The sequence below is a fragment of the Danio aesculapii genome, chromosome 7 (assembly GCF_903798145.1).
Source record: "Danio aesculapii chromosome 7, fDanAes4.1, whole genome shotgun sequence".
In the NCBI taxonomy this organism is placed as follows: Eukaryota; Metazoa; Chordata; class Actinopteri; order Cypriniformes; family Danionidae; genus Danio; species Danio aesculapii.
Window position 1 is genome coordinate 15,971,641 of NC_079441.1, and position 19,691 is coordinate 15,991,331.

Genomic DNA, 19,691 nt, shown 5'->3' on the forward strand with positions numbered 1-19,691 from the left:
AAATCTTGACAAATGATCTGTCAGTAGCAGTTAATGACATTTATTCTTCCTGCCTGTCCCCTTTTAAAATTTTTCAAATGCTTTATTTTTTTTCAATAATATGTTCTATGTGAACTTTTGGAACCATGTTAATGTATTTTAAAGCCTACTTTCCCTAAGCTGATTTAGCTGGTTGACCAGCCTGGTTTTAGAAGGGTTTTGACCATTTCCAACCTGGTTTAAGTTGGTCAGGCTGGAAAATGACCAGCTAAAACCAGCTTGACCAGCCTGGTGTTGGCTGGGCTCCCATCCTGACCCGCTAAGACCTGGCTGGAAATTAGCCTTATATGGCCAAACCCCTCTAAAACCAGCCAAAACCAACTGGTTTAAGCAGTTTTTGTCAGCAAGGTTAGCAATATATACATTTGTATATTTAATATTTTTGCAAATACCCTAAATTTTACCCTAAATGGCGGCTTTACATTTTCACACAGACAGTTGAAGGCCCTAAATTAAGCAGTTCACATTGACAGTTTGGCTGAAATGTATTTACATTATCGTTAAACAATACAGTGTGTGTGTAATCAGTCGTGCATAACACCTGCTAATATAAATTCCAAACTATCTAGTAACCTTAACTTTTGAATCGTTGAAGTGAATAAAACTGAGCTACCAAAAAAAAAAACAAAAAAAAAAAACTGCGCATGCGCGGCCGAGCTCTTAGCCAATCGGACGCCCTCCTCAAGTTCGGCAGTGTGTTGTCGGAAGAGTTTAGCATTTTGTGCTAACGTACTCACAACAATGCTAAAAATCATTAAATAAATAACATTTATGAGCGCACACATCACCGGTTGATAATAAGAAGGTACGGTGCGTGATTTTAGCCCCAGTTTGTCATGCTAACGCAGCCTTGCGGGGAGTAATGAGGAGAGGCTGATGTTACGCGGGTCTGAAGTTAATCCGCAGCATCTTTATTTTTAACGTGAAGATGACCGAGAGGGAGGAACGGCGCTTCGCTGAAGTGCCCCGGGAGTCCGTCAAACTGATGGCGGAAAGCGCCGGAGTGGAGCTCAGCGAGGAGCTGGCGGGTCTGCTGGCCGAGGATGTGTGCTACCGGCTCAGGGAGGCCACACAGGTCACATACACCAGTTCATCTTTTGAGGACTGTGCTTCTGTTGGTTTTATATTTCCACATTCAGACTTTCTTATTAACGTCAATTGTATCACTTCAAAAAAAGTATTATTTGCAAGTTCTAAATGGGGAAATCAAATTGGCAATCAATGACTATCAAAATTTGACTATTAAAGTACAACATTGTTCACAGGCAATTAAATAGTGCAAACGTTAATGCTGGTTATAATGAAGTCATACTTGTATGCGATTTCTGACCCAATGTTGAGAGTAGCGTGGTAAACAATCTGAGGACCCTTAAAATGAACAAATGTGCGAATATAAAACCAATTTTACCTCTATGTTTTTAAGCTTATACAGACATGATCAAAATTTGTAGGTACCGTTCAATTTTGTTTATTAGTTTGCCTTTTTAGTGTCTCTGTTGAACCACAATTCGAAAGCAATATCTAATTTTCATTCGTTTATTTTCACCAATTTTGGGATTATTTATTACTTTTTTCAGTTTCAAGTTATTTCAGTGACCACTGTGGGGCTTTCTTCAGTTGAATGGCACCAACCATTTTGTCCACATCTAAATGTGGACCTGCTTTGTTTACAGTGTATTATATAGACATGCTTTGTAGTTTGCACTGATGTATGTACAGTTGAAGTCAGAATTATAAGCCCTCCTGAATTATTAGCCCCCCTATTTATTTTTTTCCCCAATTTCTGTTTAACGGAAAGAAGATTTTTCTCAACACATTTCTTAACATAATAGTTTTAATAACTCATTCCTAATAACTGATTTATTTTATCTTTGCTATGATGACAGTAAATAATATTTGACTAGATATTTTTCAAGACACTTCTACACAACTTAATTAGGCTAACTGGGCAGATTAGGGTAATTAGGCAAGTTATTGTATAACTATGCTTAAAGAGACTAATAATTTTGACCTTGGTTTTTAAGGTTTTTAAAAAAATAAACACTGCTTTTGTACTAGCCGAAATGAAACAAATAAGACTTTGTACAAAAGAAAAAATATTATCAGACATACTGTGAAAATTTCCTTGCTCTTTTAAACATCATTTGGGAAATATTTAAAACAGAAAAAAAATAATTAAAAGAAGGGCTAATAATTCTGGCTTCAACTATATATCCGTTTGTTTGTTTTGTGCAAGTTATTTTCTATCGAGACCAATGAAGTCACTTGTATATTCACGTCTGTCTTCTAGGGGTTTTAACATGTTCAGGCATTTCTTGCATCCATAGATTCATTATTTTAAAGCAATGTTTATGGGTGCTGTTTACGGCTGCACAATATTAAAAATCTTATATTGCAGTACTTTATTTTTCTGCAATAAATATTGTGATATGAATAAAGTTTCAAAAGAGGGTTTGATTAACTGTATTTGACATTTTTCTGGAGAGTCTAACAGTATTTAGGTACAGAAATTGAATAAAACATCACAAAAATGCTTTTCTTAATTTGCTTGGTCTTGTTTCTAGTCGAAATATCTGAAATTCTTAGATCAAATAAAAATAGTGTTTTGTTTTCACCTTAAGTCAATATTTTGATTTGTTTTTTTTCTTAAAACAAGCTAAATTATCGGCCCAAGGAAAAATAGTCTTGTTTTTGTTTTAAAATGTAGATCTTTGGACTAGAAACTAGAAAAAAATTTAAATGAGAAAAATGTTTTTTTTCTCCATATAAATAATTAAATGCAACTAATCTTTGTTACCAATCCTTGTTACTCTAAACATCATATTTTTTTGTGGCCAGATGTTCCAAAAGTTCTTGAAATGCTCAGTCACAGGCCTTAAAAACACAGGCAAATAATAAACTTTCACTCTATTATGGTTAAACTTAGCAGTGTCTCTACAAACCACATGTGTTCTGTAGCCCCTAATCAACTATAATTCAAACTCAGCATTGCATATCCTGTGATGTGACTGTTGCAGATGCACACATTGCGATATCGATGCTGAAACGATATATTGTGCAACCCTAGTGCTGTTATTTTTAGAAAGGATTTTACTAAACTAAACTTTTGGCTGTTATTTGACATGCACATGCATGAATTCTGTCTAAATATTTTGCATTCCTATAAGGTAATGTGTGCATCTGTTTATGACTTGAACTTTGTGCTCTGAAAATCTGTGTGAACTGTTAAAAACTTTTGGTGTTTCTGGTCAAAAATGGTTGGCTTTTAAAAGTGTTTTAAAATCTTATGCTATATTATTGCCAAATGTGAAATTCATTCTTTTTGTCGGCTTCTTTTCCATTTATTTTTTAAAAAACATTAAATAGGTAGGCAATAAAATAGCCTTGGTTGCTGACATGGCAATAAAAAAATACATTACATTACATTACATTACATTACATCTAGGTAGGCATTAGGTTTGTCACGATACCATACCATACTTTACCAGCTGAAATATCACGCTCTCAAGTAGTATCACAATACTGTATTAATTCATAACTCAAATAGACAAAATAAAGCAAATTGTCAGAAATACTACAATACTTGCATTACTTAAATTTAATTCAGAATTCCCTTATTATTGAAAAACTATTATTTGTTATTTTTATAGGCGTTCTCTGTTTTATTTCTATGTACTGTGATTGTTTTTTTTGTTATTTAAATAAATAAATAAATAAAAAAATCATTGACCACACCATATGATCTGTCATGACTGATTCTACACAGTTTTGCAACCTTAATAGACTGTTAAAAAATAATACTAAAAAAGTCTATTGATTATTTGCCTGCACAAATGTGTAAGCATTTTAGGGACTTTTCCACATGCAACATTAACTATTTTAGAACTGTTAATGATGATACTACCATTTACAAACTACAGAGGCATTGCCAGTATTATGGAGCCATAGTATCGCATTGCTGCCGAAGTACCAGTAAACCACGCAACCCTAGTAAAAGAACGCTAGTGTGATAAACTGTGCATTTATTCATTTTTTGCTCAAATAATGGATGTCTGGAATCAATCAGTTCCAAACAAAAAACTACAAACAAACAACAAATAACAGAAGGATTTTGGATGGTAAAATAACAATAAAACTTCTTTGTTATTTTGATAGACCTGTCATTTATACCGGGAACACCACAAGTCTAACAAAGTGGAAATACAATGGAAATCTCCCTAAAATTCAAAAAACGATCAAAAACAGATTGTGTGAACACATTCAATACATTTTAGGCTAATGTGACATTTATAGGTTTATATTTTTTCATACATGTCATTTTATTCTTCTAAAGCATTAGTAGGAAAGGGTATTGGTAAAGACTGTTCTAAAAAAACCTTAATGCTATACATTTAATCTGTTTTTCCAACCACAGAACAGCTCACAGTTTATGAGACATGCAAAGAGACGGAAACTGAGTGTGGAAGACTTCAACAGAGCACTGCGGTGGAGCAATACTGAGGTATAGCTTTAAGTGCATTGTAAATATTAATCATATTAATGCCGTTCTTTGTGACTCTTTAACATCTAGATGTTTTCCAGACTGTTTGCGGCTACGGTGCACAAGACACCTTACCTTTCCGTCCACTAAAGGAAGGAGAACTTTTCTATGTAGAGGATCGGGAGATAAATCTGGTGGAGTTAGCTCTTGCTACCAACATCCCCAAAGGCTGTGCAGAGACAATGGTTCGAGGTAAGACTGGTTTAGTCATTAGGAAAATTTACTTTCACTTCTTTTTAAGAAAGACTCATTTTTTTGGTCTCATTTGCAGTGCATGTGTCATATCTTGATGGGAAAGGCACTTTAGAACCTCAAGGCACAGGTAAACTTCAAATGTATTTCATTACAGCAACATCTGTATCAGGATTTAATTTATTTTTTGTTTTAAATAAAGTAGTTATTAAAAGTATTCATAACCTTTATGTATGGCCTATACAAAAGCACCAAATAAAATAAGCCATTAAATAAACCAAATCAAAAAATTGCAAATGCTACATGTCTGTCTATCTACCTGTCCATCCATCCATCCATCTATCTTCTTGTTAGTGCCCACTGCTGTTCAGTCTCTATCAGAAGATCTTCTGAAGTATTATCAACAGATAACACGGGCCATTTTAGGAGAGGATCCACATCTCATGAAGGTACTTGTACTAGTGTACAACACTGCATGTCAGTAAGGTCACTTTATCAGTATAAATGAACTGTTAGATTCAACAAGGATGCATTAAATTGATCAGAAGAGACTAAAAAGATTTGAAAGATTTCATTTTTTCCTGTTCATCAAAGAATCCTGAAAAATGTCACACTGCTTTTACAAAGATATATCGTATAAGACACTTAAGACTGTTGGAAATTCGGCTTTGCTATTACATGAAAAAAATTATATAAAAATATAAACCTGTCTGATCTATTTTAAAGTGTATAATTGATAACTTTATTAATAAGTTATTTGAGTCATTGCAGAGATGTATAGATGCAGTCCTCCAAGCTCATAGGAGTCATACACAATATTAATTCTTTTCCCACTGCACCATGACTTTATATTCTATACTGTACATTAGTTGTGTTAAGTGACAAGACTTTTGTCTAAGCAAAGTCAGACATTACTGTCCTAATTAAATAATTAAAAATCAATGCATGATCATATTTTATTTTGGTAAAATAAGCATAATCTAGAGGCCTTTGCCTTTCATATAAGCCACTTCTGATACCAAATGATCAACTAGAAGTCAAGTTATTATTTATTGTTGTCAGGTATTTATACTTTTGTCAGGTATTGTATTTAGTGAGCATGTTAAACATCTTTCAAAATCACTAATGTAAGTGATAAAGTGGTAAAATATGTATTATTTTACTGCCAGGTGGCTTTGCTGGACCTCCAGTCCAATTCAAAGATCGCTGCCCTCCTGCCTTACTTTGTTTACGTCATCAGTGGGGTAAGTTTGCTTTTGTCCATGACGTAAAAAAAACTCCCTCAACTTTTATATTTTACCTCAGTTACATAATTGCAATAATTGTAATTGCTGCTAAAAAATAATAATATTTTTAAATGACCATGGGATTATATATTGAACTGAAAGTCATATTTAATATTTTTATGTAAAAATTTGAAGTTTTTTTATTGTAGCTTTATGCAAGACGTTGTTCTTATGATATGCCATGAAATAGCCATAAGTTAACCATATAAACAGAAAAACAAACAAAAATCACGACCATGGTCTTTATATAATCCATAGTATAATGTGTAATTCTCTTTGTTTCCTCTTCCTCAGGTAAAATCAGTAAGTCATGATCTGGACCAGTTAAACCGGCTTCTCCACATGGTGAAGAGTTTGGTGCAGAATCCGTACCTTTATCTGGGATCGTATGTGCGCAGTCTGGTGTCCAGTGTCATGTACTGCATCCTGGAGCCTCTGGCGGCCTCCATTAACCCCCTCAATGACCATTGGACCCTCAGAGACTATGCCGCCCTTCTGCTCAGCCACATCTTCTGGTATTTCTTTAGCATACTACAATAATAATAATAATTATTACTATTACCATTTTAAATATAGACATGATCAGGTACATATAAGATGTAGAATCTTCCACTCAAGGCTAAAACACTCATATTTATTTAAAGGGGTTTGTTTAAGGCTCAGTTCACTTTCTAAACTATCCAACACTACTTTCCAAAAGACTACTTGGCTCTGATTGGTCAGATGGCAAAGTCTATATGATTATTTGACTGCTTATAGCTTGTGCCCCATTAATATATCTTTTGCCATTAGCATAGGTTTTGAGGGTTCCTAAGCATTGGTAAATACAGTAATACAAACAGTAAAAGTGTTGATTCTACTGTGTAAATTCATATTAAGTCCACATCCTTTGGAATTGCATGTGAAGTGAGTTTGATTTGCAGCACAGAAAAACCTTAAGTGGACCCAAAAACAAAATATCTGCAGATGCAGCTGTAGTATTTGAGGGTCAAATAAGATATTGTCCATGGCCAGCAAATGCATATCATACACTGATATTAGCATATTTGTTACAAGCATGTAGGTTGGCAGCACGGTGGCTCAGTGGTTAGCACTGTCACCTGACGGCAATAAAGTCGTTGGTTCAAGTCCCGGCTGGGTTAGTTGGCATTTCTGTGTGGAGTTTGCATGCTCTCCCCGTATTCGCATGGGATTTCTCCAGGTGCTCCGGTTTCCCCCACAGTCCAAAGACATGCGCTATAGGTGAATTGGATGAACTAAAATTGTTTAAACTAAAATAGTGTGTGTGAATGTGAGAGTGTATGGGTGTTTCCCAGTACTGGGTTGTGGCTAGAAGAGCATCTGCTGCGTAAAACATATACCGGAATAGTTAGCGGTTCATTCCACTGTGGCGATCCCTGATAAATAAGGAACTAAGCCAAAGAAAAATGAATGAATGACATATGAAACACTTTGTTTTGGGGCGATAGTAACTCCAATTATTGGCCATATTCATCAGTGAAGTTATACAGACTTTTTACATTCATAAATGGCTATACCCCCCCCCCCCCCTTTCTTATTCAATTCTCTTATGAGTCTAATCTTTTTTTAATAGATGAATTAATTCAGTCCACAAAATTGGTCTGACTGGTTGTTTCTTTTTTGTGTCTTGTAGGACACATGGTGATCTGGTGAGCGGCCTGTACCATCAGATCCTTCTCTCTCTGCAAAAAGTTCTATCCGACCCTGTTAGGCCTCTCTGTTCTCACTATGGAGCCGTAGTGGGTCTGCATGCCCTCGGCTGGAAGGTGAAGCCCAAACAGCACAACACACATAAACACAAGCTTTACACCTAAATGTTACACTATCTGTTTGATTGTGTGTGTATGTGTTTTGACACAGGCTGTTGAACGTGTGCTCTATCCCCACCTCCCTGCCTATTGGGCCAATCTGCAAGCTGTGTTGGATGATTACTCTGTGTCTAATGCTCAGGTGAAAGCTGACGGACACAAAGTGTATGGAGCCATTCTAGTAAGTATGATACTGTAGTGCATCAAGCATAGAATGGAGTCTCTGATCTTCTCAGTTAGGGCAGGAAAATGTAGTAATTTATTTTGCAATGGGCGCATTTGAAAAAGTCACATCGCAGGATCAATGTTGGTTATTATGGTTAAAATTAAGTTTAACAAAAACAAAAAACAAAATATTTGCAGAAATGCAAAATATATTGCAAAATATTTGCAATATTTGGTTAAAATTAAGTTTAACCATAATAGACTAAAAGTTCATCTCTACATGTGCTTTTATGGCATTTCAAGTTTAAACCATTCAGACACAACTACTAACATTTATAATAATAATAATAATAATTATTATTATTATTATTATTATTATTAATATTATTTATATGATGAAGACTATACAATGTTACATTTAAATTATTTAACTTCTGTAACTAAATACAGTAATGTTAGACTCCTTAAGAAAACAAAGGACAGTTTATTTAATTTTTGTCTGTTATATTTATCTATCTATGCTTTTTAATTTGTTTATTATATCTTATGTAAATACACTTCCTTATAAAATCCTTCTATTCATTCATTCATTTTCCTACTATTCTGGCATTTGTTTTATGCAGCGGTTGCCCTTCCAGCCACAACCCAGTACTGGGAAATGATCCTAATCAATATAAAATAATTAAATCTCTAAAATAATCTTCGTAACTGAAATCAAATTCAGTAATTGGGTGAAATGTTTTCATATGTGTATATAGATTGCAAAAAAATCTTTCCAATATTGTGGAGTCTTACCTGCATTTACTATGATTTTATTTATACACTGTGTACGTATGCGCTCTCAACCATCTTATGAACTTTTTAAACATTATTCTGGCATTCATCATTTCTATATAGTATCTGAAAGCACCACCCCTTCCACCACGTAATTAATGCTGCAATAGAGTATGAAACGCATTCCACAGTGTATTATTTTTTTCCATTAATAAGTGCATCATCCTGGTAATGTTTTAAGTTTTGGTTTTGTTGTTGCGTGAACGCACTACCTCCACTATTTATTCTAAAAAACCAGAATAGAATAGTGGATGCAAATTGAGATGCATCTATTCATATGTTTATAGTAGTATCATGCTAAACTTTTATGGCATTTTAGTCTTAACTAAACCAGTGTTTCTCAACCACGTTCCTGGAGGACCACCAGATCTGCATAATTTCCTTGGCTGTTTCTCAATATGCGTTCTTCAACAATCTTGAGTCCTCATGTTCTTCGTGTTCTTATGTAATGTCATCATCAACCGCCAAAGTTCAGTTGCAAAATTCAAGACCGCAAGAACGGAGGACGTGTGAAAGTTCCTGGATATGTTCTTGATATCGAAGATGCGTCGATGCTGACTTGACATTTTATACCCGTTTATTATTAAAGTTCAGAGATATCACTTATTTATCTCAGGAGTTTCCCTAAACTAGACTGTGAAAGTGAACATGAACATCTTAATAAAGGCATAAACATATTAAGGGGGTTTATTTGCTGAAATTTGTATTAAAATATATTTTATTTATATTGTGCAAAAAAAAAAAAATAATAAATATATATATATATATATATATATATATATATATATATATATATATATATATATATATATATATATATATATATATATATATATATATATATATATATATATATATATATATATATATATATATTAGGGCTGTAACGGTTCACAAAAATCACGGTTGGGTTCGATACGACACAGTGGCGTCATGGTTCATATGTTTTCGATACAGCAAAAAAAGAAAAAAGCCAGAGGATTTCTCTGATTGAAATTTGTTTAATGTATTAAAACATCATAAATATATGATCTTGTTTTTTTTTTCTTTTACTTTAAACAGTGATAGAGCAATACTTCTGGGGTTTCTGCTTAGCAGCAAATAAAACAAATCCTTTTTATACTCAAAACCAAAAAGCTGCTTATAAAAAAATAAATGTAATATTGTAGTAGTTAAACAAATAAAAAGAAAAGAACAATTTAGTTTTTACATGGAACTCGATTTCAATAAATTACGTTTTTTTTTTTTTTTTTTCAGAAAAATGAGTGTCCACCTTTTCTTCAAACAGCACAGATCTGCTTGATTTGTCTATCACCTGCCAGTTTAGTGGATCTGAAAGCAGGATTTATCTGACTGAAATGGGCTTATGAACCGATTAAGGTCTCACAGGGCTCGAAATTAATCTTTTTTTTTCTTGGTAGCACCGGTGCTCTTAACTTCAAAAATTTAGTTGCACCCACCAAAAATCATGAGCAACGTTACTACACGTTCAGATTCTATTATATATTAACACTAATCGCAACAATTGACAACAAATAAACAAAAATCTGCCTGCGCTCCCGGCCCTACACACACCGCTTGACGTAAATGAGATGAACTGAATTAACAATAATAGCTGTGTTGTTCTCACGGGTGGTGTCTGATATTGCACAGATGATATTGACATATAACCTATTATTTTCATACTTCATCTTAATAGCAATAACGGTCTTTTCATGAGCTGCAATATTAGTTTCATCTCAGTGAATGCATGCTCTTTAGCGGTAGGGAACACGGTGGCAGTCGCACAACTGACAGTATCGTGACGATTAAATGAAGGATTAAATAACGTTAGAACGTCTCGTTCTCAAAATGTGTAGATTCAGTGGCAAACACTGTTACCTGAAAACTCCATCCCACCGGCTTTGCGGTGAATGCTTTAGTGATTTTCACAGCGGATTTTAAACATTGGAAGTCTTTTATCCACTCTTCGAAAAGTGTAAATGCTGGACTGACAATCATTACATGATTACTGATCAGATGTGCCATTTATAGTAACTTTAGGTGGTTTCTAAAACTAAATCTGTCAGTGTTGTTAATATTCTCTCTTATCCAGACCTTTACGTTTTTGCGACTGTACCTCTCTGTCATCGAAACAGTGATTGACAGCTGGTTTTAACCAATCCATTCATGTTCTGTTCTAGTGCAGTGTGGCAATAAGAAGAGCTTGAAGGCGGGGCAGGCATTGCGGGGTTTGTTTACTGCAGCAAGTTGACATGACATCTGTTTTAAAGTGTTCCTGAGCACTGCATTTGGCTTTTTTAGGTGCAAAGATATGCTTAATGTATGAATGCCTCCTAATTCCGTGCATGTGGTGAACATTTTGCTGTGAAAACTGGTCGCACGACATCAGGGCAATTTCGAGACAGCTATAAATGTACCGATCGCCTCAGGGATTTGTTTTGCCCTGTTTAAATCTATAGGAATTGCCTGCCTGAATGCTGCAGGGATAGTTGCATGTAGTGCGCGTGTTTCCAGTTTTCTTCTAATTGTAGTTACTGATTCCGTGATGTCAGTGTAAATGAGTTGAAATGCTCAAATATTACCGCTAAAATAGCTTACTGTCATAGCAGTTGTCATTGTTTTTTTTCAACCACTCTCTTGCCATCACCCTCATAAATTACAGGTAAACCAAAGTGCTTCCAAACGCCAGACCCACTTTTGGTTATAGGAGGATTACATTAACGTTACTAGCCATTTTGCGAGCTAGTGCAGCGTGTGCCTGACTGGAGTAGTGTTTGTTTGGAGGCAGCATGTCACATCTTTTGGGATGCCTTGTTGAACGTTGTTGCACTGAAAACATTATATTTTGTATCTTTTTAGATATTAGTCTGAATCGTTCGGTTTGTAATGCGTACAGAATTGAAAGTTTCGTACCGAACGGTTCAATACGAATACACTCATCGTTACACCCTTATACATATACATATATACGTACGTACGTACGTACATATATATATATATATATATATATATATATATATATATATATGGAAAAAGATAAGTCATTGAATATATGCTGTATGACCATCAGGAGGGACGCAGCATCTCATTTCTCACAGGACGCTTTCTCTGTTCTCATGGTCTCCCGAGTTTGTTCTTCCAAGTGACCTGGCAAGACCGGTCTTCACAAGAACACCAGTCCATTCTCAGCGTTCTTGAAATTGAGAAACAGCCCATGTCTCTGATTCAGGTCATCAGCTCATTTGCAAAGACTGAAAGACCTGTAATGGGTGTGACAGAAAAAGGAGACATCCAAAATATGCAGTGTTGGTGGTCCTCCGGGAACGTGGTTGAGAAACAAAAACCATTCAAATTAACAGCCTACTTTCTTTTCTTCCCTGAAGGTGGCGGTAGAGCGTTTGCTGAAGATGAAGGCACTCAGTCTAACCCAGGCAGCAGAAGGAAGCAGTGCTGCTCTTTCGGGCTCCGTTACAGGACCTGTCGGGTTCAGAGAAAACTCACCGGGTCTCAGCCCACCACCAGAACCTCTTTCTGAACCTCCACTTGGCATTGCAAGTCATCTTCAAGCAGGTGGAGCTGGCAGCCTGTGGGAGGAGTGGACGCCTGTATCTCTTCCTGCCATGTACTGTGAACTCTACTCATTTTTTGGAGACAGTCTGGCTGTGCGCTTCAGCACTGACCCACCACTAGCTGGCGCTGCACCTGCAGGTCCCAGTCAACCACTTGAGGGCCGAAAAGAGCCGGCGACTGCTGCCCCCAATCTTGAGAGCACGCGAAAAATGCCCCAGCTGACGGCCAGCATGAATATAAGCCCGCGGCAAGATGGAAGCCCACGTACTGAACCACAGCCACCCAGTCTGGCTGCTACTGTCCCGGGGAGGTAGGAGTCAAACAACAAATGAGAACTTGAATTTGGCCCTGTTAACACATGGTGTTAAAGGGATAGTTTAATCACTATGTGTTTAATCATCATCAAGTAGTTCCAAACCTTCTTTTGTTAAACCTTCATGAAGTTGTCACCCCATAAAAATAAATAATCCCCAAAATTATGCCAGTCATTTGTGCTGGTTTGTGCCACAAAAATGGACATTTGTGCAGGTTTGGTGTCTGAGATGTTAAGGATTATTTTTTTTGACCATGTGATGTCACTTTCTACCCCATGTTGCTTAAATCGCTCCAAATCATCACAGTTTGTTTGTGCTGGTTTGTGCCATTAAAACAAACACGTTATCTATTTTCCTTGTTTAGATATAACCAAAATATTTTGGGAGCTGTGACGTGAAACTGATGTCATTCATTTGTGCTGGTTTGTGCCATTAAAACAAACGCTGTATCTATTTTCCCTCTTTAGATAGCCTACTCAAGAGTTTTCGAGAGCTGTGACGTCACTCTCCTCAGTTGGTTTAAATTGGCCAAAACTAGTGTCATTCGTGCTGGATTTGTGTCGTTGAAATTATCTTCAAATATATTTTCCCTTAGAAATGACAAACAGAATTCAAAGCAGTGGTGTCACTGAACACCCCATGCCATCCAAATTTTTCTAAACCGGTTTGCCGCTCCAAATTCAACCAAAATATTAAAATTCTTCGTCCTTTGTTTGTGCCGGACTTTTTCCAAATCGAGCACAAACGAATGAAGCCAGTTTTGTGAGCTTTAGAGAAACTGGGGTGGAAAGTGACATCACGGCTTCTGAAATATTTCAGTTATATCTAAACAAGGAATACAGAAATGAATGGCTTTCAGTGGTTTTGGGGATTATTTATTTTTATGGGGTGCCAACTTCACTTCTATTAGGCACAAAATAAGATATAAATGAAAACAAATACTATGGTTAATGGTTACAGTAGGTTTCTTCAAAATATCTTATTTTGTGTTTAGCAAAATAAAGAAATGCATAAAGATTTAAAACAAGTCAATGATATTAGTAAATGATGACAAGTTTCAGTTTTGGATGTACTATCCCTTTAAGATACATTTTGGTGATCAGATTGCAAGTACAAAAGGTAGACTAATTGCAGCTCATGTGCAGGCGTTTGTATGGACTTTTTCTAATCTAATATTGCAAAAATAAGTTTGCTTAATTTAGATCATGTAAAATATACTGTTTGGATACTTAAGTTAAATTTAGATACTGTTAAAAAATACCTTTTTAGGTAAACAAATTACATTTAAAATACAGTACATTTTGTTGGCATAAAGTTATTATTGCCAATAGGCTAGTTATTAGTGTGTCGACATAGTACTGAGGTGCTCACGGTGACCTGAGTTCGAGTCCTGGCTCAAGGTCATTTGCCGATCCTTTTGCCGCTCTCTCTTTCTTCCCATGCTTTCCTGCCTGCACTATATTGTGCTATAAAAATTAAAGGTTAAAAAGCCCTAAAAATAATAATTGTATTAAAAAACAGTAAATTTTAAAGAGGTAGAATCATTTAAATATAGATTACACATGATTTGATTAAAGTAAAAATATATAATGCTACTTCCTTTTCAGATGACTTCTTAAGCATTTTTAACATATGTACATTATTGTTCACATTTAAACCAGTTTAACAAATATTTTAGAAACTTCTAATTAATTAGATTTTCAAAATTGTTAATATTTTGCAGGGGATCAGACATTTTCTTCACATCCCACATTTCTTTTAAACAGATCACAGCAGTTTCTTATTGCCTAAAACTATCCCTATATGTTGCTTAGCAGAAAATAAAACCATTAGCTTTTAAGTTTTTGGGAACTAATATGTACATTTGAGGTATCACCATTGACCCTTTTGGTACGAATGTGTACAAAACCCTTTATTTCTGAGAGTGTAAATATTTAAGATGATGTATATTTTGTGTAGATGGTTTGAAAGGAATTTGAACAGTGTCTTGGCTTTCCAAAAGTGCAGGAAATCTGCAGCAATTAAAAAATGTGCAAGCTCCTGAATTTTTCTTGCTTTTTGCATTAAATTCAGTGATCACAGAATTGATCAATTCTAGAGAAACTGCTCAACATAATAGCTGCCACAAGTATTTCTAATAGGTGATGGAAATCCAGCCTTTTAGTCACTGAAAGTCTGTAAAAAGTCAAGAAATTTGAAATATGGCTTAGAGTGACATTTATAAAGCCAATGAATAATTGTTTTAGAGAGACGGAATATTAAAGGACACAATGGAAAAGGAAACCGAGATCAGCAGCTTTTGTTTCTGCTGTAAAGTCTTGAAACTGCAGTTGAAGTCAGAATTATTAACCCTCCTGAATTATTAGAATTAAAATGTTTTAATTTTGGCGCAGTGGGTAGCACAATCGCCTCACAGCAAGGTCACTGGTTCAAGCCTCGACTGGGTCAGTTGGCATTTCAGTGTGGAGTTTCCATGCTCTCCCCGTGTTTGCGTGGGTTTCCTCTGGGTGCTCCGGTTTTCCCCAGTCCAAAGACGTTGCCCTATAGTTGAATTGAATAAGCTAAATTGGCCAAAGAGTATGTGAGTGTGTTCAAATGTGTAGGTGTTTCCCAGTGATGGGTTGCAGCTGGAAGGGCATCTGCTGTGTAAAACATGTGCTGGATAAGTTGGCAGTTCGTTCCGCTGTGGTGACCCCTGATTAGTAAAGGGACTAAGCCGAAAATAAAATGAATGAATGAATAGTATTTTAATTCAGTATGAATGAATTAACAGTATATATATATATATATATATATATATATATATATATATATATATATAATAATATGTACATATATGTATATGTATATATTATAATATGTACATATATGTATATGTATTTATGTATATTATAATATGTACATATATGTATATGTATTTTATAATATGTATATATCTATATTGTATAATATGTATATGTGTTTTTATATATTAGAAATAAAATGTGATGGACCTTAAAATGTTTTTTAAAAAATAAAAAAACTGCTTTTATTCTAGCCGAAATAAAAGAAATGAGAATTTTTCCAGAAGAAAAAATATATAGTAAATACTGTGAAAAATTCATTGCTCTGTTAAAATTAGGAAATATTTGAAAAAGAAAATAGAATTCACAGGAGGGCTAATAATTTTGATTTCAGCTGTATATTCCGAATGCTATTCATTTATATTCTTTTTGTCCTGTGTCTGCAGATCTCTTGCCCGCTCGTCCTCGTCCTCCTCATCCGTCTCACGTTCCAGGTCATCTTCATCACGTCCCGGACGCTCGAGCAGTCAATCCAGAGACATTTTCCCTAAAGCCCGTTTCCCGTTGCCCCAGGCTGGACCTCCTGCTTTCTCTTTCATCATTGGCGGGCGTCAAATGGGCCGACGCTGTCAGGGCCGACGCTTTCAGACGAGCTTTACCCCAACTCCCCCTCTAACCTCGCTCCCACCCCGCGCTTATGCCCACAAGCTGCCGGTAATCGGGAGGGTCAGCAAACCTGTGCGCCGCTGGACGTCTTCACATTACTCGCTTCACCTGCCACTTTAAAACACAAGGGTGACGTATGGGACGTTTAGAAACACGAGACCCCAGTGACATCTCATGTGGTGCTGCATTTTAGTAATACAGATAAAAATACTAATGCTAAAATGTTTTCGATATTCAGAATGCGTCACTATTCTCTCTGGAATGATTTTGGGCTAATTTTAACAGCAGATGGGAATAATTTAAACTGCTCATTATGAATTCACTTAAATCTTATTAATGATTATTTTAAGTTGTATTTGAATGGCGGTGTTTCCCAACCCTATTCCTAAAGGCACACCAACAGTACATATTTTGGATGTCTCCCTTATCTGACCCATTAATAATTTAGGTTTTTGAGTCTCTTATGTTCTGATGAGTTGATTCAGGTGTGTTTGATTAGGGAAAGGTTGAAAATGAGTACTGTTGGTGTGCCTTCAGGAACAGGGTTGGGAAACACTGTTGTAAGTAATTAGATGCAAGCAGAGTACAGCAGTTTGTAAAGCATACAGACTTTTTTATTTTCAAAATGTATCACTTCTCTCTTAAATTGATTCCGAACTAGTTTTAACAGCAGATGGGAATAATTAAACAGCTCATTATGAATTCACTTAAACCTTATTAATGATTATTTTGGGTTCAAGTAGTATTTGAAGGGCGGTGTTTCCCAACCCTGTTCCTGGAGGCACACCAACAGTACATGTTTTTTAGTTCTCCCTTTATCTGACCAATTAACTTCAGGTTTTGGAGTCTCATCTGATGTTCTGATGAGTTGATATATAGGTGTGTTTGATTAGGGAGAGGTTGAAAATGTGTACTGTTGGTGTGTTTTCAGGAACATTGTTGGGAAACACTGTTGTAAGGTATTAGATGCAGTTTTTTTTAATACTGTGCGCCGCTGGACGTCTTCACATTACTCGCTTTAGCTGCCGCTTTAAAACCCGAGGGTGACGAATGGGACGTTTAGAAACACGAGACTCCTGTGACATCTCATCTGGTGGCTGCATTTTAGTAATAGCGATTAAAAATACTAATGCTAAAGTGTTTTCTATTTTCAAAATGCATCACTATTCTCTCTGGAATCTGTTCTGGGCTAAATTTCACAGCAGATGGGAATAATTTAAACCGTTCGTTATAAATTCACCTAAACCTTGTTAATGATTATTTTAGGTTCAAGTGGTATTTGTAAGGCAGTGTTTCCCAACTCTGTTCCTGTATGCACACCAACAGTACATATTTTGGATGTCTCCCTGAACCCATTAACTTTAGGTTTTGGAGAGATTATTTAGGTGTGTTTGATTAGGGAGTGGTTGAAAATGTGTACTGTTGGTGTGCCTTCAGGAACAGGGTTGGGAAACACTGCCTTACAAATACCACTTGAACCTAAAATAATCATCAAAATGAATTAAGTAGTCAAACAGCAAGAAATTAGATGCAAGCAGAGTATGGCTGTTTGTAAAGCAAATATATTCGATTTTCAAAATGCATCACTTCTCTCTTGAATGATTCAGAGGTAGTTTGAGTAACAGATGGAAATAATTTAAACGGATCACTATGAACACTCTTTCAATTCTCTTAAACTTTATCAATGATTATTTTAGGCTCAAGTGGTATTCATAAGAAATTGGATGCAAGCAGAGTACAGTTGTTTAAACAGTAAAGCATACAGCGCCATCTGCTGTTAAAAACTAAGCTCAGAATCGATTTAAGAGAAAATAGTGATGCATTTTTTTTACTTCTTATAATTGATTTCTTAAACAATAATTTGCTATGGTTAGGGTTGTCACAAAACTGGAATTTGCTTCCAATCAATACTGAAATGTTAAAAACGCCCATTCCAGCTAACATTTGAGCTCTGTTGAGCACATTCTTAAACTGCGCTGATTTGCCATTGTGTTGACATGCTCAACAGAATTGACTGTGATTGGCCGTGAAGGTCATCAGTTCACCGATACAGAGACACTAGAGCGTATCAAAGTCATGTCAATCAGCTGGTTTGTCTATAAGCTGACATATGAGAATTCCGCTCATAAATCGCGGTGTTAAAATGCTCCAGTGTCTCTGTATCTGTGGTTACACTCAGTAAACAGCGGTGAGTTCGATGAACTGATGACCTTAACGGCCACAGTCATTTCCGTTGAGTACATGAACACAATGGCAAATCAGTGCTGTTTAAGAACGTGCTCAGCAGCGCTCAAATGTTCGTGGGAAATGATTTTAAAATTTTAGTATCATTTGGTACCGAATTCCAGTATCGTGACAACACTAGCTACGGCTTTACAAAGTGCTTTTCGCAAATAAGGCAAGTATTATTTTGGTGGAGTTGTTTTTGAATGGCCATATTACTCTTCTGATTCTGTTCAGTAGAATTAACGTTGAATTATTTCATAGTTAATGAATCTACTGATGTTAATAGAATCAGATTTCTAGTGGAGTTAAAATTTATATTTAATGTTCTCGCTGGATGAAGATGAGCAAATACTGCTACATTGGCTTTAGTTATAACAGTATGTATGTGAGTGATGTTTTTACAATGTATAAACCGCTAAAAATAAATACATTATGTAATGTAGTCAAAATCTATTATTTTATTGTCTCTATAATGTGGTTTTTAATAGTGGCAGTGATTTATTTATTTTTATTTTTAACACACGGTGGCTCAGTGGTTTGCGCTGTCACCTCTCAGCAAGAAGGTTGTTGGGTCGAGCCCTGGCTGGGTAAGCTGGCATTTCTGTGTGAAGTTTGCATGTTCTCCCCGTGTTGGTTTCCTCCAGGTGCTCCGGTAACCCCCACAATCCAAAACACACAATAGGTGAATTGGGTAAGCTAAATTGTCCGTAGTGTAGGTGAATATGTCCTGGTCCTCCAGGTTGAGGGTCGAGCGTTGGGCTAACAACTACCCTCATAAAAAACTAGATGTTACGAAACACCAATATGGTGTGGCTAAATAGACTAGTAAAAGTCACATTTTCCTTCTGAGCAAAACACTGCAGTAATTTTGTATACATCATTATGCACCATGAAGGCCATGCTCCAGACTGTTGATATACTCAGGACCATTTGCTGTAGAATAAAAGAAATTAAGTTACTTTAGAATATATATATATATATTTTTTTTCACTTAGACAATTCATATCACTTCATAAGACCTCGCTCAATGTATCATCAGGAGCCACACGTATTCATTTAGTTGCGTTTTTTAACTCTCATAGTGCTACTAGCCATTGACTCTTATCCATTTTTATAAATGTCCTATTTTAAAACGTCCACGGTTTCAGCTAAAAACCTATTTAATGTTGAATATTAATATTTTAGTTGAAATATCAGCTACATCTTGTAAATAAAGAACAAATTTCCTCTATTTTTATTCAAAC

The 19,691-nt window shown here is 35.7% G+C and overlaps 1 protein-coding gene across 1 annotated transcript; it reads left to right on the forward strand.

Annotated features, from left to right (window-relative positions):
• Positions 1–720: 720 nt before the first annotated feature.
• Positions 721–18,858, forward strand: taf6l (TAF6-like RNA polymerase II, p300/CBP-associated factor (PCAF)-associated factor). Its single transcript, XM_056461119.1, has 11 exons — positions 721–1,114; positions 4,454–4,540; positions 4,621–4,771; positions 4,851–4,901; positions 5,126–5,220; positions 5,941–6,015; positions 6,352–6,572; positions 7,712–7,844; positions 7,939–8,067; positions 12,272–12,768; positions 16,002–18,858. Exons 1-11 carry the CDS (start codon positions 968–970, stop codon positions 16,339–16,341), a joined length of 1,926 nt encoding a protein of 641 aa, XP_056317094.1. The 5' UTR covers positions 721–967; the 3' UTR covers positions 16,342–18,858.
• The last annotated feature ends 833 nt before the right edge of the window (positions 18,859–19,691 follow it).